The 26,310-nt window shown below is 35.8% G+C and overlaps 1 protein-coding gene and 1 long non-coding RNA gene across 2 annotated transcripts in view; both read left to right on the top strand.

The window, feature by feature from the left end:
* atp10a (ATPase phospholipid transporting 10A) overlaps positions 1–26,310 on the top strand; it is a 75,267-nt gene that overhangs the window by 1,830 nt on the left and 47,127 nt on the right. The window contains exons 2-3 of the mRNA XM_073815223.1: positions 19,200–19,404; positions 21,958–22,043. Coding sequence (XP_073671324.1) covers positions 19,200–19,404; positions 21,958–22,043 — 291 coding nt within the window. The remainder of the gene's footprint in view (positions 1–19,199; positions 19,405–21,957; positions 22,044–26,310) is intronic.
* Positions 12,442–15,487, top strand: LOC135757883 (uncharacterized). The gene is made up of 4 exons (XR_010536365.2): positions 12,442–12,829; positions 13,163–13,208; positions 13,555–13,613; positions 13,900–15,487. It is a non-coding gene; the product is annotated as an uncharacterized lncRNA (long non-coding RNA).

The following is a 26,310-nucleotide window of genomic DNA, read 5'->3' as shown; positions in this document are numbered from 1 at the left end:
ACTCTACGCGGCGCGACACTTAGCTGTGCGGCTAACCCCCTTCAGACTTAGCATGTAAGTTAACTCCTGTTAGCATTGCATTGTGAGGCAATCTTTCAAACATGGTAGGGAGCGCCACATTTCTGGCTGTCATCAGAGGTATTCAAGCCAATCACAACGTACAGATTAGCTGGCCAATCAGGGGCACATCGCTTTTCAATGAGTTTTGTACATAATCCATGCGTTTAGGGAGAGGGAAATGTGGAGCTAAACAAATTTAGCTGATGTGAAAAATAATGTGTTTTTAACCATAAACCAAGCAAACACATTGTATTATACCAAATACGCAAAATAACGTAGTTTTTAGCAATACAATAGGTTCCCTTTAATTGGTAACACCTAAAATTGTAAGCTTTTTCAACTTTCTTTTTTTTATTAATCCAACTTTCACTTTTTACAGAGATTAAATAAACTTTTTGCTGATCATCTCGGGTCATGTTTTTATATTTTGATTTGCATTTAAAGGAATATTTCACCCAAAATAAACATTCTGTCATTCCCCACCCTCAAGTTGTTCTACACCTGTGTGAGTAACACAAAAGAAGATATTTTGACAAATGACGGTAACCACACAGTAGATGGTACCCATTGACTTCCATAGTGGGAATAAAGAAATACTATGGAAGTCAATGGGTGCCATCCACTGTGTGCTTAAAATATCTTCTTTTGTGTTTAACAAAATAAAGAAATCCATACAGGTTTAGAACAACACGAGTATGAGTAATTTGACAGATAACATTCATCATTAAAGGAATCCAAATGATACTAATGCGCTTATAAATGTCTTCTGAAGTCAAACATTTGGTGTGCTAATAGAAACCGAATCATTTTTTAAGCTTATTTGGCAAAAGAGAAACCAAAACAAGCACACTTGAGACTTAAAGTATGGCGACATACTGATAATTTCTCAATCTTGAATCTCAACGGTTCTCGTGACTGGTTGTCATATGATATTTTATCACAAGACACGTGGGAACCATGGTATTAATCATTAAATTACTTTATTAATGAAATTTAAGATGAATCTGGGTGATTTTTTGATCTTTAACATTTTGAGAGCTATTGTACTAAAGACAAATTCAACCATTACCTTTTGTTGGGAAAGCATGTCAAATAGTTTAACTGAACATCATTAGAGGTTATTGTAGTGGAAATTCAACTGCAGATTGCACTATTTACATGTTGTTTAACTTTAGTTTTGTCCTTGATGGTTAACACTGTGTACTCACAGAGTGAACTTGCAGGAACAAATTATTCATCACAATCCACTCGAGCCACAGGACCTTTACCAGATAAAACTTGTCAGGAAATTTCACTCTGTTCAGAAATGAAGGACACTGTCAAAACTTCTCCTGTAAAACCGACACGGGTGATCAAAACACGTGGCTTGTTTGGAGGCCTGTCTGTCTTTCATATGTGTTTTGAGAGCTTCCACTTGTGAATTTGCGTCTGAAGGCTGTTTTTTTCCTGATGAAAAGCATCTCTGTCAGCCATGTTAAGACTGTATGAGCTCTGTCAAAAGCCACAGTGTTTCAGACTTTTCATTCTGAACAAGTGCTGGGCTAATGTCTATCTCAAGGTTGGTTTTGATTGAATTTTCTTAAGCGAAAGGCATTTTTGAGAACTATTCAACAAAGCAACCCTGAGTGTCAATGAAAAGACGTCAGAGTTTGATGCCATCTGAACAGAACCTGATTTGACCTTGCAAAGTTTTAATCTGAAATTAAAATATTCTTAGAAAGATATAGCAAAGTCTTTGTCCATATTGATCTATAGTGCATGCATTTTAATGATTATAACCAAATGATGAATGCAGTGTTTAGAAGAATTGTATTTCTACAACTGGATCAGACTCCTCTCTAATCTGTTTTTATAAAGTTCTTCATCATTTCTACTATGTTTGATGAGATGTTTTTATTATCCAAACAATGATTTGGTGTGCATGGCATCCAGGCACTGTACTCTCACTAAACACATCAGTTACAAATGACTCTGAGATGTTATATGCATAGATGCTATTCTGCATATAAGCATACATATAAATCATTAGTCAATTTTAGTCGTTTTTATATGTTATTGTACAATAAGGTAAAATGAAAGGAATCTGGATATTGCTGTTTTTGTAACATACAGTATCAGGCATTTTGTCTCACCCACATATTCTAAATATTTCAAAACAGCTGAGAATATATGTGTTTATTATTATTATTATTATTATATATTATAGGGTAGAGCGGGTTACAACCTTACGCTTTTTGGTTTTGACTCAAATCATTCAAAAAAATTTGAGTTTGATTAATTATATTTTATACACACGCAATACACACACATCTCTGCTACAAATGAACATTTGAAGTTTGTTTCTAGTACTTACCATTCTTGGACAATTACACCAAACGTGACAGAAGTGCAAACGTTACAACTTACCCCATAGGTGGGGTTAATTGTAACAGGCAGGGGGTTAGTTGTAACACTTGCTAAAATTTAAGTTTGCAGGCAAATATTTCAATACTATTTTGTCTATATACTTGAAGTGGATATTGTTTATATATCTGTCTATAATAGACAGGTATTCACACTGTATTCATTTATCCAGCCCTTTTCTTACAATAGTTCAAATATAAATGGATACAAATGTTTAAATATGTGAGAAAAAGCAGCACAATTATGACAAAAATGTTTGTTTATGTGACCCAGTCTGTAAAAACCATACTGCAGTTTTGAAAATCCAATTCTGAGAAAATGAGCATCAAAGTCTGATTTTAGTCATTCATTTCATTATGATTTTAATCTTTGACGTGACCTTATTCAATCCAAAATAAATTTGACACAAGACAGGCGCATTTATTTTGTTGGCAGCCAGCAATCATTTATGTGTAGCCTATTTAAAACAACGGCAAGAATTATGCTAACGTTAGCGTTTTTTATATAGTAAGTGCTGAGGGGTTAGTTTAACACATTGTTACAATTAACCCCGCTGGGTCAAAATATTTTTAAGCCCACCAAAAAAGTTGCTTAGAGCTGAACAAACACGATGCTATGTTTTAGTCAACAAGACACTGATTTATATGACATAGCATTGGATTTGATATCTTACACACCCAAACCTAAAAAAAACAAAAAAAAACATATGATTGGAAAATTGCCTTACATGCCACCAAAACACTCGTTCATTAATAACTCTCTGGAAAACCATTATACATTTCCAATAATTTGCGGGAGATCGTCTTTTGGCAGCGTGAAAAAAATACCGGAAAAACAAAACGCTCAACCTTGTGCAACAACGTAAACAGTCCGTGTTACAACTAAACCCGCCATAGTTTTTTGCCCCACTCACCCCTACTACTTGAATAAAAGAGGTTTGTCTGTCGAGCCATAACACGGACAGTCTGAGGGCCATCGTGTTCAAATAGAGAAGGCTATTTTGAGGGACACCTACACACTGAGTTCCTGTTTACCTTTAGGGTAAACACAACTTGGAGGCACATCAATTATTTGTTAATATCGTGGGTCTCTGAGGCATCAACGCTCAAGGCAGATGCTTATGTTGGACAGATGTAAGATCAGTATTCACACTTTGAGGAGAAGTTATATAAAACGCCTGAAAATTTCATATGCTCCTAGTTTTTATCAGATACGCTGTAAAAAGAAACGCTTCGGTGCTACGTGCAAGTTCATTCAAATTGAACTTACTATTTTAAATCAAATGTAACTTTTAAAATAATGCAAGTAATTGTTCAAAACAGACAGTGGGATCAGGAAAACAATAGAAATGTCTAAAAAGAGTTCACGTCCCCTCCTTTCCTGTGTTCGATGGGTAGCAGCTGGATCAAAAGTCCTTCTATTGTGTGTTACTCTTAAAAAGCGCAGTGTGAAACATAAGCCCTTGCGACAAAACTATCACAGAATTTCATGAAAATCTGTGTACAACGTGATATATTTCCTGAGGGTTTTTAATATCAACACAAAACATTTCAAAGAGACGCACAGCAGGAATTTTAGGAATTTTGTGCTTTTATAGGGAGAGATGGTTCACGCTCCCTCAGAAAGCTCAGGTTCACCTGGGATGCAAGCTTGTAAATCTCTAAGATGGTTCTGAGCGGAATTTTTAGGATAGTTAGACAATATAGCCTTTGAAGCTGGTATGGTGTTTAAAAGAAAGAAAGAAAGAAAGAAAGGATAGTTCGACTTCAACAGAGGCCTTGGGTATTTTCTAAATTCTGTTTGTTTTTGATTTTGGATTATCAGGCAAGATAATTGTTTAAAGAAACAAGCGTTTTATGAAATGACAGAAGTTTTGTTTTACTTGAACTCCAACTGAAAAACAATGCTTAGTAGTCATTGTGTTCATTTAAGGAACATTTTGGCAAATCCTGATTTTTTTTCCACCACATTTTCACCTGCTTCCATGAGTGTTATGTCCCAAATTTCATGTACAATGACTTTGAGAACCTGCTTTGGGTGGGCTGTTCAGTAATTATTCCTAACAAGGCTGAATTTACACTGGATGTTTCAGGTGGATCAATTCCGATATTTTTTTTCTTTTGTCATGTGGGACAAAGAGGATATGACCCACGAATGTGTAAGCAGGAAAGCGCTCATGAATTCTGATATTCCAGAGCTCCAGATTGCCACCAAATGGTGGCATTTTGCCACCAAAATTTGAGAGTGTGCCACTAAATTTTACATCCAGTCGCACATGTGCGACCAGTAAATTTGACCTTTTTTTCTAATGTGACACTGAATTTGAACAGCACATTGTACTTTCTGCATCTACTATCAAATTATTTATTAGTAATACAGTGGAAATTTGTAGAAATGTGAATATTTGGTTAGCATGCTGATTTACGGTGTGTGCCCCAAGATTTTTTGGTTGTGCCCCTAAAATTTTCAGTTGGGTGCTCCTAGTGAAAAAAGTTAGTCTGGAGCCCTGTGTTCTCAGACTGGTTTCAGGCATTATTCATATGTGGAAACAAGAAATCGGATATACATTGGATATGTGCATTCACGTCTGCAATGTAAGCGGACAGATCAGATATTTCCGTCGAAATGAATATATGTCATTCAAAAAGCCACATTGGCAGATGACGTCAACTCAGGTGGACACCACTCATGATCACGTCTCTTTTTTTATCAGCGCAATGAAGGACTATGGCTATATACTTAAAATTCTTCTTTAGTACTAAGATAATCTTAAGAATGTCTAAGGGTGTTTCACACCTAGTTCGATTAAGTGTGTATATAACCTCATTCACACAGTACTTTGGCCCCAGAAAATTTCCATGAAATTGGCAGACAGACTTCTGTGTTAACACAAGTACAGCGAACTATACTCCGACAAAACATCCAGAGATTTTTTTGTGGTTTGATTTCTTTTTGCCATGTGAAAGCAATGAAGTCATGGTGCCCTTAACATGTGGTTTTCTGCTGCACAGAAAGCTTGGGTCTGAGATCACTTTCATTCTTATCTCTGCTATTTTGAGACATTATGAATATAAACTAAAATGTGCTTTAACATAATCTGTATTTAAAAAAAATATTTAGTTACCACTTGTAGTAAACTTGAACTCATCTTTCGTACAAAGTGGTACTTCAGTTTATTTTTAAATACATATTTTGCACATTTTAGTTCATATTCATGGTGTCTCAAAATAGCACAGAAGAAGTACTAGAGAAAAATTGTAATATGTTCAGTACAAAATTAGTATTTGGAAATGGAGCACTTCAAGTAATTTTTCACCTAGGCAGTCTACCTTGAATTGTTTCACCAATTATTTCGTATAATGGAGATATCAGATACAAGTCTAATGTAGCAAGTCATAAAAAACATTTGGATATTATATCAGTGACCTTCCACTATGTCTAGGGTATAAGAATGAAAGCATGCTCTCTTACTATAGCATTATAATAGATTTAGGTCTATATTTATCTTAATGGGCTCATTTATAAAATACATTATTTATTATTATTTTTTACACTTATGTTTGCCAAGGTTTTTGTACTAAAATCTGTCAAATTTAGTAGGGCTGGGTATTGTTAGGAATTTCACAATTCGATTCGATTCCGATTCTTGAGGCTTCGATTCAATTCAATTCGATATTGATTTGTTTGCTTCAATATCGATTCAATAATAAGTAGATACACAAGTAATTAAGTACCTGAGTAGCCTATATTTTAATTTTAGCTTTTGGTGCAGACTTGAACGGAGTGCAGCTGCTGTTTGCCATCTTGCTGTTTTGGTAAAGCGTGTTTTGGTAAAGCGTTTCTTGTACAATGTTGAACGCTCTCACTAGAGCAGGGATATTCAGTTAGTTTGTCATGGGGGCCAGTTCATGAAAAGCATCTCATATAAGGGGCCGAAGATATATCAGTGATTATGACTTAATTTTCATATATTTAAACTCCATAACAACAAAATCAGTGCATTGTACAATAGGCTTTTTCTACAAACATGTATTTTCAAACTGCATACAACAAAATTAGTGCATTGTAACATGTCCAAGTAGGCTTTTTCTACATCCAGACATGTTCATATGTTGTATTTTAAAACTGCATAACAACATAAGTGCACTGGAAGATGCTTTAATTTACATTTAAAGGGGTAAATAAGAGCCATATCACACTCATTGAGAATTTAACTTATTTACTCACTTTAGTACACATAACAAAAAAGTTTACAATATGTAACATAACATTGTTTTATGCTGTTTTTGTCAAAGCTAATTATTTCACTACCCCTATTTAAACTACAACAGCCATCTTAATAACTGGCAAACATTAGTCTAGCTTCTAATAAGAGAAATTATACTTTTAGATTTCGCTAGAGCAGTAAAATCAGGTGTATGTTTGTCAATAGATACACGTTCAGTGGTGCAGGTGTTGGGCGCGATGATTGATTAACTGTCACTAATCGTTTTAATGCGTTTCCTTTATTAAGACATCTAATGTCATTGTGGATAAGCAAGTCATCATTGAGCCGACATATCAAACAACAACTGTCGGAAAAGCCGGTTTTGTAAGATGGAAATACAAGAGGTTAAGACAGCCATAGAGTCCGTGGTCTCACCACTGTCAGTCATCGCGTCTTGATGTGCGGGCGCGAGCAGCTCGCGTTAGACCAAAGCACGAATATAAACATGTGACAAACCTGCTCGCGCCAGTCACGTGACTCGCGCTCTGCATCTCATGCTGTAACAGATGCACGCTCATCAACTCGTAACTGTAGGGCCCGTTGTCCAAATACATTTATTTTAATTCTAAATTTATTTATTCTAGAGATGTCTTTTTCATAGACTACATAAAGGGCCGGATCAAATTACCTCGGGGAGCGGGCGCTAGAGTGTTGCCCAACCACAGCGCAGCCACTGGCCGGTAGGCTGAATCGATTCATGAATTTGATGAATCGATATTGAATTGAGGAACAAATAATTGCAATGCATTGATGAATCGATATTTTTACCCAGCCCTAAAATTTAGTTTTCCCTTTGTCTTACTCTTTAACATGGCTTTTTGCTCCTGTGCTGTTAAAGTGATACCTCAGCCAAATATCAAAATTACCCTATAATGTACTCAACCTCAAGCAATTTGATGTACATATGTTCATCATCTTTCAAACAAAAACATTGTTATTTAAGTAAATGTCCTTGCTTATTCAAACTTATAATGTGAGAAAACGGGGATCAGGGAACAATTTCTGATATTGAAGCCCATAAAAGTGCATCCATTCGTCACAAAAGTAATGGGTTAATAAAGGTCTTTTGCGGGTAATTGATCCGATATTGTAAGTAAAAATCCATATATCAAACTTTATAAACTATAATAACTAGTTTCTGGTAACGGTGCCATCTTGGAGCACTGCGCAATGTACCCTTGGCAATGAATGCTCACCACGCTAAAACTCTGGTGAATTACGTGAGTCCAAGATGACGTTGTTACCGGAAGCTAGTTATTATAGTTTAAAATATGGCTATTTTTCTTACAAAATCGCATTGATTACCCACAGAAGACCTTTTATTAACCCATTGGAGCTGTGTGGATAACATCTGTGAAGGATGAATTGGGGTTTATAGTCAGAAGTTGTTCCCTGATCCCTATTTTCTACCATTATAAAGCTTGAAAGAGCAAGGATATTTAGTAAAATAAATCCAAATGTCTTTGTCTGAAAGATCATACACATTTGTATCTCAGATTGCGTGAGAGAGAGTAAATCATGGGGTTATTTTGATATTTGGCCGGAGTATCGCTTTACGACCTTTATGTTAATCCTTATTACATAATGTGAAATAACCAGATTTACTTTCTGATTTTGGGTTTACTGTAAGGTCTAATATTTTTGGCACTGGCCCATTCTTTAATCAGGTCTTTTTTGTGAATCTTGAATTACACATAATGGTTCATCCTCAGGCTGTAACTGTCTGAACATGAATCACAGCATTTCACAGATTTAGTGTCTTTATTGAAGGCCGTGCCTTTTTACATGCACTCTTTTCTATAGTTATCGCTTTTAAAAAATAAAGGTGCATAAAAGGTTCTTAACAGCGGTGCCATAGAAGAACCATTTTTGGTTCCTCAAAAGAAACATTCAGTTGAAGGTGCTTAGAAGAATCATTTCTTTCATACCTTTCCCTAATCTGAAGAACCCCTTTTCACTACAAATGACTTTTTTCTAGGCATAAAGGTTCTTCAGATGTTAAAGGTTCTTTATGGAGCAAAAAAAGACAAGAATGGTTCTTCAATGGCACCTTTATTATAAAGAGTGATCCATAGCACTCAACTTTATGGAAGCATATGGGTAGCATAATTCAATTTAGAATGTAATATGCAATATGACAATGCAATGTGTAAAATGGCAATGCATTTCTGTATTTAAGTTTACATTTTCCATGCTTGTATGTGCAATGCTTGGTGCAAAATAAAAATGAAAATGTAATACTTTAATTTACATTTTCCATTTTCTACAGCCCTGTTTTAAATACATATTTTAATGCTTTAGAAGTTGCAAAATTAAAATGGAAATGTATTACCCGAACTGGTATAATGTGTTTCACATGGTCAAGCAAAAACTGTAGCAAAATTATAATTTAAATGTAATTCTCCCTAAATGCATTTACATTTACAGGTGGGAAACTTGGGATTGCATTTTCATTTACATAGAGCGCAACGGATGTAGCAAAATTAAATTGGAAATGTATTAGCTGGATTGATTAGATGTGCTTTACATGGTCAAGCAAAAACTGTAGCAAAATGATCATTTAAATGTAATTTTCCCTGAATGCATTTACATTTACGGGTGGGAAACTTGGGATTGCATTTTCATTTACATAGAGAGCAACGGATGTAGCAAAATTCAATTGAAAATGCATTCCGAGTTGACCACACCCCCGCCCCGTGAATCACTGCGTCAAGGCGGGCCAACAACTCCCATTGCCTGGCCTCTCACGTGGGAAACATGGCGGCAGTAGGGCTGATTGAGAGTGTTATATTCGCTGACCGATTAAGTGAAGCATAAACAGAGAAATATTAGTGTTTATAGAGATTATTACGTGTCTGTAGGTGACAGAACAACAGCGTTGTTTGATCCTCTCACCGAATTGTGGCCATTATCAGACGCTAGTTCACCCCGCTCTGTCCTGTGGCTGCCTTCGCATGCAAGTAGCCTACGGATGTTTCTACCGCGAACATTTCATGACAGTTCAAATAAACACTGACTGTTACATATATGTGAATGTATTTTTACGTTGAAAACATTGTAATTTTTTTTAAATGATTTTAAAATAAAGATAATGGCGTTAAAACCTCACACGGTGCGAATGATAAAAGGTTTATAAGCTATAACAGACTACTTCTTTATTTAGTTTGACATGTTATTGTGAAGAAGAATAAACACCTGTTCCGGTGAAAGTCTTTAACAATTATGCAATAATAGATTATCATCTATCAAGAATAACCATGGTTTTACTACAGTAAGGTTTAAGTTTTTTTAAAAGCTGTTTTGTGGTTGGTTTTCAAAACCATCTGGTTGTAACCATGATTTTGGCTTTAACTATAGTCAAACTATGATACATTTTCGAAAGGGTCTAAGACGGCGTCATTGCTTGTTTTGCAGTTTGCATCTCCAGCAATTCGGTTCATAACCAGAGCACCGCATATAATAATCTAAGTTTCGTTTCATTCTCAGTCTCGGTTAGCTCTTCTGTTTTATCGGTAAAAAGAGTTTAATTTCTCATGATGCGCACATCTAAATAACACGCAAGCAAGTGAAATCAGAAAACCCAGCAGCGGTGTTAAATCTCGAAATAGGTTACTGCGACCTGAATGGCCAAAACAATCAGAAATACATACAAAATAATTTTCAGGTATACTACTTCTTTACATAAAATAAAACAAATGAAGTGATAGCGCATTAAATGACCATTCTATATTACAATACCTTAACCCTGCAGTGACACGTTAAACATTTTTTGAATAGATTTTTTTCTTTTCGAATAAGTATTGCAGATCGACTAGTCTTGCACACCCGGACATCAGCATATTGACCCGATCAGACCAAACGTACATTTAACTTTCTGTACTTTTATACACTTTCATCCTAGCAGAAGCGTAATGAATGGAAGGCTATACTGACCTGTGGCTAGGGTATGCTTATCTTATTCACTACTTTTAATGTTCCATTTATTTATATCCACAAAAGTTATTAACAAAACAATGAAATTCGTTTAAAAGAAGCAAACAAAACGTATGAAGAAAAATTACGTTTAAAATGGCCTATTCTATATTTCGCAATAAGCTAATTAAATTTAAACAAATATTACAACAATATTTAAACACAACAATAGCCTACTCAAACATAAATATATAAAACAGACATCCATCAGGATCCATGTTAAAAACAAGCTGGTATAGCGTAAATAATCTGTGATTTCCCTCTGCTTGTTTAGACCTTAGACATGACTCGCTCGCATCATGACAGATTAGTTAAATTCATGTTACTATACTGAAGTTTTACTGATACAAGAGACAGACATGGAGAATATGAAACGAAATGGAGATCGACAATTTTTACATGCGGTGCTCTGGTTAGAACCGGATTGCTGGTGGAGATGGTCGTTTAACGGCAAACAGTAAACTCTGTCTTAGAACCTTAAGAAAATGGACCTTAAAGTTTTACAAGCAACAACAACAACAAAACTGGTTTACTACAGATTTTCTGAAACCATAGTTAAGCCTTAATGTAGTAAAATGGTTATTCTTGTTAAATGATAATCCATTATTGCATTATTGTGAAAGAACTGAATTTTACCAGAACAGATAATGGTTCTTCTTCTTCACAAAACATGTCAAACTAAGAAGGTATTTATGTCGAAGTTCAGTCTGTCTACCTTTTTTCACTCCGTGCTGTTTTCTGTATTTTAAAATTATAAAAAAAAGATTTGAACAATGTTTTCAACGTAAAAATACATACACTACATATGTAACAGTCAGGGTTTATTTGAACTGTGATGGTCAAAAAAAAAAAAACCTAGGGTAATACAAACCGTAATCAATCTGCCAAAAATATTTATTATGTCTATTATATTTATTGCCATATGAGATGTTTATTGCCGTTGAATACTCTCGTCTATAATATGGAAATCATATATACATAGTAGGAAATATAATGAAGTATATCGCAAAGTTACACTGCTAATTTTTATTTATGATATATGTGGAGATAAATAAACCTTTGCTAATCTGCTGATTTGGTCCATTCATGTCCTGACCACCAGGCTAAAGATTTTAAACATCATTAATCCACACTTACTAGTCTATCAAATAATATCTCAAGTATTTTGTTTTGTGAAAAAAAAGGATGATCTGTTATATTGTTTTTGCGCTTTTCCGCAGGAAGTGTCAATCACGCGATCATTTTATAGGCAAAAGCAGCGGTCAGCAGCTGCAGCGAACTGCAAACAGAGTGTGAAAGCACAACACGGCTGCTTGACAAATCTAACCGCATACATACTGCAATAAACAGGTGCTTTTACATCAAAGGCCAACAGGATATGCCATTTGGTGAGGGGTCGCTCACTGATCCCCGTATGTTGTGACCAAACTAGTGACCAAACAGTTGTCAGCGTCTGATAATGGCCACAATTCGGTGAGAGGACCAAACAACGCTGTTCTGTCACCTACAGACACGTAATAATCTCCATAAACACTAATATTTCTCTGTTTATGCTTCACTTAATCGGTCAGCGAATATAACACTCTCAATCAGCCCTGCTGCCGCCATGTTTTCCACGTGAGAGGCCAGGCAATGGGAGTTGTTGGCCCGCCTTGACGCAGTGTTTCACGGGGCGGGGGCGTGGTCAACTCGGAATGCATTTTCAATTGAATTTTGCTACATCCGTTGCTCTCTACACTCAAAAAAACGATTCCTGGCAATATTTACTTTTAAGTATTTGGATCATTTAGATTTTATTTAAATACTCGTTTTTTAAAATATATGTAATCCGATTTATTAGAATATATATAAATCTGTTCAATTTAAAAACTATTAGATTTAATCAGTTAAAATGTATGAATATGAATTAAATAAATCTAGCCGTGAAACAAACCGGATAAATTCTATGAGATTGATTTACATACAAGTGTCAGGAAACTGACTTTAGCAGAAGCGGAAATGACGTCTATTCACACTCCAGTCAGGAGGTGGCGCCAAAATCAAAAACAGACGCTACAGCACATGGACTTCGCCATTTTGCATTGGACTGGATCGTCATCTCACTAGTTTACGATCGCCAAATTGTAGGTGAGTAAAGTTAACAAGTTTGATGTGATTATCTAAAATATAATTGTCTGTTGTTTAATTACATGTGTGACGCGTTGCATGTTTCAGAGTAAAATACACCTCACTACACAGATGGTCTGTTGGAAATTACCCTGCAGTGTCTGTTGCTTTTATTGGTTATTTTTTGTCGTTTAATGTTTGAAACCTAAGAAATAAATAAAGTCATAGGCTACTGGAGACTTATCAGAATAAAATAATCATATAATCTCTGTGACTTTATTAACAAAAGAATGTTACAATTATACTATGTTGTTGAGTGCATTGTGTGTGTCTAACTAAAACTTTATTTTACAGATACAGCATCATTTCATCGTCTATATGAAATCGTCTGCTAGACAGGGTATGTAAGTTATGCTACAAAGATATTGATTTCTGATGCAAAGCTGGATTTTCATCATTGCAGTGTCACATGATCATTAAGAAATCATTTTAATATGATGATTTATTGTCAATATTGGAAACAGGTGGGTTTTTTCCCAATAAATGCAGTCATGATAAGCATAAGAGACTTCATTCCAAACATTTCACCGGTAGTGTACACACATGCTGGGACACAATATTTCTAAAACAGAAAAAATACATACTCTTCACCTCACAAAATCTTTATCTGTCTCTATAAACTATTATCTACATAAAATATTGTTAAAGAAAATCATTATATATTGTGTTTTTTTGTCTTGTTCTAGTTGAAGACATCTGTATCTACCTCAAAGAAGGCATGGAGAGACAAATTAAAGAATATGTGGTAAGTGTATGTCAACCTACTCTATTTTTATATATCTATTTATATGTATGTGTATGGGTATGTGTGTGTGTGTGTAAATATCTTATGGATAACTAGATGTTTAAACAAGGTGATTATCTGTTTTCAGGTCTTTTGATGGTTTTGTGACTAATGTTCTATTATTTTACACGTTTGAATCAGTCTACATATTTTAAATATCAGAGTTTGTAAAACAATTTGCCTGCACATTTTTGAAAATTTCACTTTGCCTGCTATTGGGACTGATTTTTTTGTTGTTCTTCTCCAGAATTGTGAAATTGGTGAGTTGGGGATTGCACAGACAGTGGAAGTTTTGCAAAACCTACTTGGTGTCACACATTTATGCACTTAAACTGAACTACCAGAAGAACCTCAGGTGCACCTTTGACCTTTCAAAAAATCCTAATGGAACTGGACTTGATACAACCAAGCAATCACTGAAAGATGCTTCAGTGAATACCTGACAGACACGCTGATGCATCCCCCTCAAAGTGGGTACATTTTTGTACATTTACAAGTGAACTTTTTAACATTAAAGGAATATTGCACTTTCATTAAACAAAAATACTGATAATTTACTGTCTGTCATCCAAGATGTTTGTCTTTTTTTGTTCAGTCGAGAAGAAATTATGTTTTTTGAGAAAAACATTCCAGGATTTTTCTTAATTTAATAGACCTTATTGGACCTCGACAGTTAAGTTTCAAAGCAGCTTTAAAGGGCTCTAAACGATCCCAACCGAGGCATAAGGGTTTAATCTATCCAAAAGATTATTATTTTTGGCAAGAAAACTTTTAAAACACAACAACTTGTCTTGCATTATCCATGTGACACACAGTGCGACATTGTGAACTACGTAATAAATGTTTACACATCACAAATGACCATTTTAAATAATAAACGGACCCAAAGACATTAATTAGTATCATTTCACATACAACAACATCTGAACGCTCCTCTTTCTCCTCGCTTGTAAACACTGGAACGGTAGTTTCAGTTATGTCATGCTAGAGTGTCACACAGCTAGTGCAAAACGTTGTGATTTAAAAGTCCTCTTTTATTTTTATTTTTGAAACTGACAATCGTTTAGCTAGATAAGACCCTTATGCCTTATTTGGGATAATTTAGAGCCCTTTTAAATCTGCATTGAAACCGTAAACTTGAGGTTGAATAAAGTCTTAAATTGAGAAAAATCCTGGAATCTTTAACTCAAACTTTATTTCTTCTTGACTGAACAAAGAAAAACATAAACATATGGGGTTAGAAAATTATCGGGATTTTTGTTTTATTAAATTGGAATATTGCTTTAACAATTTTAAAAGTTGAAAAGTTTTTGAAAAATGTAATTGATGTATATCTAACATGTAATTAGAGATGCATGAAAATTGTTAATGGCACACAGCCACTCAAAACACTAAGCCATGTGCCATTTTTTTTCTTACCACCTAATCATTCTAAATTATTATTATTATTACATCATGTCACAGATTTCTGAAAATGTTAAAGTAATGTTGTTGTCACTGATTTATGTCTACCTTGAGTTTTACAGGGTTTTTTTGTATTTCTGCAGCCTGTTTGCTCAAAATGTTTGCACTTATTTGTGGAATGAGGTTGATTGTGGCTGAAATGTCTGAAACACACTTATTTATTTATTTTTGCACACAATACGAGGTGTATAAGCCATGGCTGTCATGCTAGTTGTTAGCTGCTCTTTTTTGCTGCCTTATGAGTAATGCCTTGAAGTATTAAATAAATATATTGAATGCAAAACCAAGTGGTCTGGCTCTTCTTCTTTTTTGTGTTTTTTTGTTATAGCATATTGTGATTTAGGGTAAATGGAGGAGGAATATATAAATGTATAAATGGTTTATTAGTAAGATACTTAAATGTAATGCATTTTAAGTGAATTGGGTTTATTAATAAAGAATACATAATCCATTTTTTTAATGCATTTTAAACACATTGGATTAAGTAAAACTATTACATAAATTTTACTGGTTTCATTTACATATATCTAAAAAATATCTATCATATAAAGTTTATTTGTTTTTTTTAGATTAGAAGTATGTAATCCAAATGGATGGAAATGTTACATGTAATCAAAATACATAAATCTTATGAATTAGGCCTAAATATTTTTTTGAGTGTATGTAAATGAAAATGCAATCCCAAGTTTCCCACCCGTAAATGTAAATGCATTCAGGGAAAATTACATTTAAATTATCATTTTGCTACAGTTTTTGCTTGACCATGTAAAGCACATCTAATCAATCCAGCTAATACATTTCCAATTTAATTTTGCTACATCCGTTGCGCTCTATGTAAATGAAAATGCAATCCCAAGTTTCCCACCTGTAAATGTAAATGCATTTAGGGAGAATTACATTTAAATTATAATTTTGCTACAGTTTTTGCTTGACCATGTGAAACACATTATATCAGTTCGGGTAATACATTTCCATTTTAATTTTGCAACTTCTAAAGCATTAAAATATGTATTTAAAACAGGGCTGTAGAAAATGGAAAATGTAAATTAAAGTATTACATTTTCATTTTTATTTTGCACCAAGCATTGCACATACAAGCATGGAAAATGTAAACTTAAATACAGAAATGCATTGCCATTTTACATATTGCATTGTCATATTGCATATTACATTCTAAATTGAATTATGCTACCCATATGCTTCCATAACAAGCCTCCCCGCAAATTCTTCTGGAGCTTCTAAAGTTTTTTCAATGACCAGAATTGTTTATAAATAAGCTAGATTGTGAATTTGGGGTGTAATCACAGTACACCATCAGCTTAACTTCCTTACGACCACCCTGTTTGTATCTGTTTCTTCTCATGTTTACATAAATTCAGCTAAATGCTGGACTGACACTGACCTTCAGTGTTATGTATCTGTATTTAGCAGTAAAGTTAAACATGTGCCGGATGGATTCCACTTGGCCCCACAAAAGCCTGACGATGAGACCCCCGTATGAATGCGGTTCAATTCTTTGATTTGCAGACTTTCACCCTTAAAACAAAAATGACATGTTGCATTAGCTGTGCAGAGGTTTTGAGTTCGATTCCCAGGGATCACACATACTGATGAAAATATACTGTACATGTATATAATAACGTATGCAAAATGCATAAATGTAAAAATACAATGGCTTTTGATAATGCCCTCATAGAGGTTCTATGCTCTTTCTGTTACCCCTTCTCAAGCTGCCAACAGGTGACTCATGCAACTTTTTCAAGCATGTGGTAAACCACCACACTCTCCACCCCCTTTAAACCATAGAGAATTTGTTCTTCCTCTAGTCTGTCCTCACCTCTTTAAGAGTTTGCTCTACTTTCCCGTGCGACAGTAAATAAGCTCCTTGTGGAAGGGCGGGAAACGAAACAGAAATAAGGTTTGTTTTCCATGCACCTTAAGAGTCCCAGATTCCCTGCAGCCATGTTTGCTGAACGCCCTGCAATATTATTTTTTGTCCTCCTGAAGTAGGCGCCGTGTTAAACCAGCTTTATGAACCCTCCTAGTAGTTGTGAACACATAAACCACATATGTGTTTTTTATTGTTGTTGTTTTTGGTTTGTCGTTTTGGTGCTTATGAATGCATTCACATATGAATGTGGAAGAAAGAAAAACAAAGTTTTAGTTTGGTGGTGTATAAAATCAAACCCTGCACATTTTCAAGTTTTTTAGTAGCAAGAGATTTTAATTTAGGATGACTTGCATTGTTTACAAGTTCTAAATTATTGTTTGTCTGTTTTGCTCCTGTGCCATTATCTCAATAGCAGCTTTCTACAAATAACAGACAGAATTTGTGGATATCATCACATTAGGGATGTCTCCAAAATGATTAACCCAAAAAAGCAAAAAAAAAACATGTTTAGAATATTTGCAATTTTTTGACAATTAATAATTTTAACCGCCAAGTTCCTATGTACTCTATTAAAGCCATTGAGAAATGTAAAAGAAATGATTTTCATCTAGATAAACCACAGTTTGCTTATTCACCCGTGGCCTTTATGTTTCTAGGGCAGTCTTGCGTGCATTGATATATTGCATGGGCCAAAGCAGTCAATGCCACATCTTTAGCTGTGTCCTACTTCAAAGGCTGCGACCTTCTAAGGACGCGACCTCAGAAGCAGAGCACTCGGTCTTTGAAAGTCGCAGCCTCAGAAGTCTATGAAGAGAACTGAAATGTAGCCTGCCAAATAGCCTTCAGAGGATTCATATTTGCGTCACCTGCTGTCTGCGCCCACTGCACCTATCAGCAGGACACAGTGCATACATTTCTGACTTGTTCAAATTTAAATATGGAACCAGAAAAATGTTAATTTTATAAAATATGACATGTTGATGTAGATAAACTAACCAACAGTATATCAAATTAATCAACCATAGAAATATACATAACATTTACAGAATAATATTAATACAAAACATAATTTATAATACTAAAACAGCGACAATAAACTTTTTTCGGCTAAATACACACTTTCATTTTGTTAAAGGTTTTAAAGGAACACTATGTAGGATTGTGGCCAAAACTGGTATTGCAATCACAAAACATGTGGCCAATACACAAAATGACAACATAAACATCAGTTGGGGGCTGCAACTCCACTTTTTAAATGACAATATCCTGGCCAGACCACTGCTGTCAATGATATAAGTATTTGAAATGAAAATGATTTCTAAATGTCTAGTGACATATCAGAGCCATTTTATGATTAATTGATATAAATTTATATTCAGCCGTTACAGGCACGCAATGAATCTCGGGATAGCCTACCATGAAAGATCTATTCGTTCTATCCTTCGCAGCTTGGAGAAAGAAGGACGCATTTTGAGGTCTCATTTTAAAGGGGACATTTCATTTTTTAAGATGTCAAATACATTTTTGATGTCCCCAAAATATTTATGTGATATTCTAGCTCAAAATACCATATAGATAATTTATTATGGCATGTTAAAATTGTGAATAAAAATATGCCGTTTTGTGTCAGTCCTTGCACCAAATCTCTGCACTAAATGGCAGTGCAATGGTTGGATAGTGCAGATTAAGGGGCGGTATTATCCCCTTCTGACATCACAAGGGGTGCCAAATTTCAATGACCTCATTTTTCACTTGCTTGCAGAGAATGGTTTACCAAAACTAAGTTACTGGGTTGATCTTTTCAAATTTTGTAGATTGGTAGAAACACTGGAAAAAGAAACACCTTTTAGCAGCCTTAAAGTTTGTACGGCCTTACTGACGTTTAGTAAGTGGCTGTGCCGCAATCGATCTTAGAATCCAGCAGCCTTTGAATTGGGACACGGCTTATGTGTGTTTTTCTTTTTGCTTTTATCCTACCTGGAAACATAGCTTTGTGTACTATACTTACTGTTGCAGGACAAAATATTAAATAGTCACTTTCGATAAAAGCATCTGCTAAACGAATAAATGAAAATACAGTGGAACCTCAAGTAGATCTAGGGAGCCGAAACCAGAATTTTAACAGACTTGATTTTTTTTGATTACCGTTTATGCTTAAATATAATAACAGTATTATCTTGTACCCTCTGTAGGAATGAGAAAGGCTACGTGGAGAAATACTGGAAGGAGATTCGGGTCGGAGACTTTATTCGTCTGCGCTGCAATGAAATTCTGCCTGCCGACGTTTTGCTGCTTAGCTCCAGTGACCCGGACCGCCTGTGTCACATCGAGACGGCCACGCTGGACGGAGAGACCAACCTTAAACAGAGGCAGGTGGTGCGCAGTTTCATCGACCTGGTAAGTGCTCAGTACCAAAGAGTATTTGCTGTGAAAACTCGTAAGTTGGGTAAAGAACCAAAAAGAAACATTCCGGCATCAAGTACGGTTAATGTGATGGTGTTGCTTTTCACAAGTGTGTATTCAGCTGGTCTGCGTTTGCCCATTGAGAGAAGTCATTTCACACCAGTACAACAAAGTCAAATATTCATTTCCCTTGGTTAAGCTCACTCTTTGTTGCTTGTATTTGACAACAAACTAAATTTAAAGGGATAGTTCACCCAAAAATGAAAATTCTGTCATTTTCTCATCCTCGCGTTGTTCTAAACCTGTATGAATTTCTTTATTCTGATGAACACAAATGATAAATGATGGTTAGCACACAGCTGATTGTAACCATTGACTTCCATAGTAGGAAAACAAATATTGTGGAAGTATTGTGATAAATGATGTAGAGGATTTTTTAATAAATAATGGTAAGCACTAAGGATGCCACAATTCTCAATATAATATTGAACCGTTCGGTTCGACCCCCATGGTCCAATACGCGCATGTGAATTGCGTTTTTTTTCCGTAGAGTTTTAGGCTATGTCCACATGAAGCCGGTGCATTCCCTATCCGATAATTTTTTTCCTTGCTCTAAAAAAATGATCCGTAAACACGAAACCACTGAAACCGACTGAAAGCGGTGTAGTATATATGCCGGACCAGTATGGGGCGCTGTAATTCTGGCACAGATATACACTATACACGGAGAAGAAGACTTTGAGCATGCGCATAACCAACGTATGGTGTTGTCCATTATCGCTTGTTGGTCACCACAATTGCATAGAAGCAATAGATTTTGCTGTAATAAAGCTATTAGGCTTTAGTAGCTTCTGTAGCACGAACACAATCACGTAGTCCGCCGTTATTGTTGTTGCTGTTACGTGTGACGCTTCCGACATGTGATGTGATGACGTTTTCGCTTCACAAAATATACGGTTTCAGATTTATCCACTTTAGGACTCGGTTTCAAAAAATAGCGGATTCAGTCTCCCAAAACGCCGTATCCGTGTGGATGAAACGCCAATACGATAACAAATTTATACGTATACAGTGATACACGTCTCCGTGGACAGCCCCTTATATTCCCTGCACTTTTGTTAATGTGCGCGCCCGCGTGATCTGCACGCTTAAACGCCACAGCGAGTTAATATCCAGTCACTGTGCGCTAGCTGCTTTAACTCAGCTTGAACTCTGCTTGCAATGCTGGTGTCAGATTTCATTCACGCACGCGCACACACACCCAACAGAAGTACAACAACAAAAAGAAGCAGCACCACTCTCTTTTAAATCTGAGCTGTGGATTCATTATTTGCGCAAATTGGGCAATGCGAATGACGCAAATTGGGCTTTTTATTGACGGAAACACGCGTTATTTGCCTGAAACACGTCTTCCGCGCAAGTTGAAAAAGTTCAACTCAAGAAGAGAATGCGCATGATGCTAAAATAAATCCCAACAGTAATCTTGATTGAGGAACGCATTTTTGGTTTCTACACAGACAGCATGATGTTGGACTTAACAGTAGTGCAGTAAGGTATAGACTTCATTTACAATGTAAAGTTTACAGATATATAAAATGGCCAATTTATGTAATGTAATGAATTCACATGTTCCCCAGTTTTAATAGGATATCATTTTTGAATATCTTAATTTAATTATATCTTATATTATTGTATCAATACACTAGAAATGTGTAAGATGATTTTTGCATTTACATAAAATAAAGAGAACTGCAATTAAAACCATTTTTTTTTGCTTCTTAACATCTCACAGTTCCTGTTACCTAAGCATAGAATAATTAAAAAACACTTTAATAGGCCAAGGCATCAGAACCGAAACCGAACCGAAAACCGTGGACAAGAACTGAAAATTGAATTGTTGCATTCCTAGTAAGCACACAGTTGACTGTACCCATTGAATTCCATTGTATTTGTTTTTCCTACTATGGAAGTCAGTGGTTACAATCACGTTTCGTCTTTTGTGTTCATTAAAAAATACTTTTATTCAGGATAAGAACAATATAACATTTTCTTTTTTGGGTAAACTATCACTATAAAGACATCGTTCACCCAATTTTTATAATGCTGCCTTGTTCTTGTGACTTAAATAAACATTAATTTTCCATGAAACACATGAGGAGTAATCTGGAAAAAAATTCTGGTGACTCTGAGGAAAAACATACAAAAGCTGCCGTTGAGGGCAGTGCCCCTTCAAAAAAGTACACTTTTGTACCTAATGGGTGCATATTAGTACTCAAAGGTATCAATTTGTGCCTTGATGGTACATATCAGCACCTTTTAAAAAATAATTACCATCCTAGTGACTGCTTTGTACCTTCTTATGACTGTGCACACTGTTTTTTTTTATACAAGGAAAGGGAATTGTGACCAGTGGCTATCAAGGCATAAAATATGAAACTACCATAAAGTGATTTAGAAGAATGACATTTTAGACATGTAGGATTTTGATTCTTAAGTGAACTATTCATTAATCATTTATCACAGACGGCAAATTATTTTCTGTTGCAGGACTGTGAGTTTGACCCCTTAAAATACAACAGCATTATTGAGTGTGAGAAGCCCAACAATGACCTCAACCGATTTCGAGGATACATGTAAGTTCAATGCAGTAATACATATTATGGGACTTTTTTACATTTACCTGCAAAAAAAATTATATATAATATTATTTTAAAGTCTCTGATCAAGGATCGTCAAGTTTGAAATAATGTATATAATGGCATTGTGGTAGTTAAATTTGGAGAGAGCTAAAGCCCTTCGCTGGGAGATTGATTGACGTGCAACCTACCAGAACATTTATGCGACGTATTTGCATTCACACAGAAGCTTGTCTGCCAATTTTACGGGTATTTTTTGGGACCAAAGTGCTATGTTAATGAAGTTTAAGTTAACTAATGCAAGCTAGGATGAATTAGTGAATGTTACATCATAATGCATACTGATTTTGCTTTTTAATGATGGTAATAATAGTGAATAGAGAACTATGCAGCTTTAGCTTTAATCTGTATTTTTCTTATGCCATTTTTTTTTCAAGAAGTGATTATTATTTCTTGTGCAGTTGGAGTGCTTTGGCTTATGTCAGACAAAGTGAGTCTTTGCTATAGGTCAATTGTTTTTTATCAATCATCTTGGCCATCATTCTAGTTGAGGATGAAAAATTTCAGGTTTGTGTTATAGGCATTGACTAGGGCAGAGTACATGCAGCATATAGGTTTGCTATTCTGTAGTACAGTCATATCACAAGGGCCATGTAACGCGATACTGGAAACCTGCCACAAACTATGAATCAAAACATCTTTAGTGAATCAAAATGATTACCATGATGCAAAAGGGATAAAAATCATGCAATTTGTGATTTATGTTGTGTCTGCAAAAAATGCATTTGATTTTAAGACACAGACACATTTAAATGACTCCGAATGGAGAAATATGATTTCGGCAGCCTTCTGCAGCTATCTGAAGTTACAACATCTACCATCAGGGGTTAACTGGATCCGGCTTGGCCCTGTTGATAACCCACACTTTGTGCCTTTAGTCGGATTGGTTATATTTTCTTGTATTCTGCATTTTTAATATAATTGTTAATCTGATTTTAAGACATTCAAAGTGTGAATTAAATGTATAATGCATGCAGGTCAAATACTCAGGATTAGCATACATAATATTGTATTTTTTTAGCATATGTCAACTGGTAAAGTAATAAGTCATTGGTTTGAGTCCTAGTGAATGTATGCACTGATAAAATGTTCAGCTTGCATGCACTGTAAGTCTGCCAAAAATGCTAATGTCTACAACTTGTGCACAGTAGTCAAATCCAAACTTTGGCTCAGTGAAGTCTGTGTAGGTTGGAAGTAGATCTCCTGTGTTTGGATGAAAACCACATGGTAATGATGACAGTAGGGCCAGCGAGTCAGCTGACATGAACCAGAATATTTATGACATTTATTTCCTGGGTGATAGAGAACAGATGCTCCTGGTGTGCTGCAAGCTTTTTTTGCCCAGTTACCCAGTTGGCAATTGTGTGTAGTGTAGGCCTATTAAGAGACTAATCTTGCTGTTATTTTGATGGTGTTGTCTTGTAGTGGAGTTAAACTTTACTCCATAATTGGCACGTGACTCTGAATTGAATGAACTGACCCCCATTATAGAAATGTAGAGTTAATCTTTGTTTAAAAAAAGGGACCATAAAACCTTGGGTAGCATGGGTATATTTGTAGCAACAGCCAGAAATTCCTTGTATGGGTCAAAATTATCACCTTTTTTTCTTTTATGCCAAAAATTATTAGGATATTATGGAAAGGTCACGTTTTAAGATATTTTGTACATTTCCTACCGCAAAGGACTTTATTTGGACAACTTCAGAGGCGATTTTCTTAATATTTAGATTTTTGCACCCTAATGCAATGCTGTGTTCACACCAGTCGCGGTAGAGGCGTCAAACGCGAGTGATTTTGGGAGCGCATCTGGAGGTCTCGCAGCCTGAATGAGCCATTAAGCGCGGTGCGGTAGACGCGATTCCGCCTTATTCGCGCGTCTAGTTAGCACGGATGGCGCGAATTGAGTTGAAAAATGTGAACTGGCAGAAAAACGTGCCGCTTTAACCAATCAGGAGCTTGCTCTATTAGTGATGTGTTTACAGCAAGCAAGCGAGCCGAGTCGCAGAAGCCCCTCCCATGACGCGAATTTCAGCGTGAATGTCTCCATGACTAGAATTTAATGCGTGACTTTCACGTGTGAATGAAGCAAGTACACTCTAAATGTTCAAGTGGCAAACTAGATGTGGTAGACGCGAATTTGACGCCTCAAACGCGTCTGGTGTGAACCCACAGTAAGAGGCTGTATTAAGATGGTATTAAGATGCATTTTGGTCGATCAGATCACAAGTGGACAACGCTAAATAGACATGTAAACGGGGTGTAAAACATTTTAAGCTCATCCACTTTCCACCACATTTTAGAGGTAGTTGAAAACACATCCGAACAGCCACACAAGACTGTTAATGTACTGAGCACAATGTATTTCTATTAAACCCACTGAATTTAGCGTGATCTATAGGTTTTCATTGATAAAACTGAAGTGGCTGCTCTCCGCCTCTTTTGTTTGTTTCATTTTGCAAGCGTGTAAAAGTTCTCTGAAATATCAGAGAAAGCTCTTACATATACATGTGCAAAACTCTGTGTTACATGTCTACTACAAGCAGTAGTAAATTTTCAAACACGTAATTTCTCCCGCTCGTTTTTAAACAACGTCTGTGGGCGAGTCCCTCTGCTGATTCTCTCAGAAAATCGGCACAGAAGTAGGCGAAAGTGGTCAAAAGAGATGGATTAAAAGACCAGGTGTAAATGTGAAATGTGTCTTTATTGTCCACTTATGATCCGATCGACGAAAAACACATCTTAATACCAGGTATAAACAGCCCCTCAGATTCCAGATTTTTTAAAATAGTTGTACCTCAGCCAAATAATGTCCTATCTTAACAAACCATACATAAATGGAAAGCTTATTAAGTCTCATGACCCTTAGAACTGGTTTTGTGGTCCAGGGTCACATATGAAATTCTCTAATACTGTACTCACCCTCATGTCATCCCAGATGTATGTCTTACTTTCTTCAGCTATACACAAACAAATGAATTTATATTAAAATCCTGTCATGTTATCATCTCATATGGGGTTCTTCTACATGGCAAAGATCCAAAAGGATTCGCTCACAGATTAGTATGGCAGGTTTAAATATGGCAATGCTCCAAACATGCATTCATATACATCTGGGATATTGTTAGGGTGAATAAATTATGAGAGGATTTTCATTCTTGGGTGAATTATTCCTTTAAGGTTAATTAAGTCGTTAAAAAACTAAAGAAGAACCAAATGACATCCCACTTTTGTTGATACATCTTCTAGCAAGAGTTGCAATTTTAATGGATTTATTAAAAATTAATAATCATTTCAGCATGGGAGTTGAACCTGGGTCAATCTGCAAAGTACTTAAGCTACAACCGGCCCAAGTTAACACAGCATATTTCGTAAGGGGCGTAAGAATTTGCCAACAATTTAATGGCAAGCCTTAATAATTTAATGATTAGTTATTTATTTGAATCAGTAGGTCTGTGTGAACTTCATTATTTATATTTGATATACACCACATGCATTTTTACACCCTGCCCCGGTTCACATCCCCAAACAAAAAGTGGGTGTAGAGAGGCTCGGTGGACCTCCCAAAAGCTGCACAGGACAAGTTCAGCAAAAACAGCCATTTAACTAAGACATCTAATCCTCAATTTAACCTGGAATTAGAGATTGCATTAAAAGCTTACAAGTGTTTAACATTCACTGCTCATTCAGTTCGAGTTTGCATCTGCCATCTTTTTATCACCACGTTTAGCCCCAGGGCATGTACCTCCATCAGATCTGATTTTTTCTTTTATGAATTTAAGACTTCATTACCCCCCCTCCAAACCCCTCCAACTCATTTCTCCTGAGAAACTTTGCAGCAGTCCTTTGACAAGGCTTTGGGGTTTTACCAAAAGTGCTGCATTGACTGAATGAGATATGAGCTTGCCTCAGGGCTTTACCTGTTCAGAGCTGTTTTACTGTGGTCCTGGCTTTACTATTGATTTTTGTGCCTGGAAAGCGGAACCTTGGGGGGAGCCCTGCGGACTGTCAGCTGTGATAGATTGATGTGGTCCACAACAAGGGATGCGGGAGTTTGTTTGATCTCCTTTTGACATGATCTCAAGTGCCGGTTTTGTTCATTTCCATCGTGAAATGAACCTAATGTAGTTCAAGCAAACGGGACAGAAAAATACAGATTGAAACCAGATTATGCCTGGTCCTTATAGATTTGTTGTATTACAAGTGT

The sequence above is a fragment of the Paramisgurnus dabryanus genome, chromosome 7, assembly GCF_030506205.2.
Source record: "Paramisgurnus dabryanus chromosome 7, PD_genome_1.1, whole genome shotgun sequence".
Lineage (NCBI taxonomy): Eukaryota > Metazoa > Chordata > Actinopteri > Cypriniformes > Cobitidae > Paramisgurnus > Paramisgurnus dabryanus.
The sequence above is the reverse complement of the archived record's forward strand: the minus strand, read 5'-3'. Positions and strand labels throughout refer to the sequence as shown.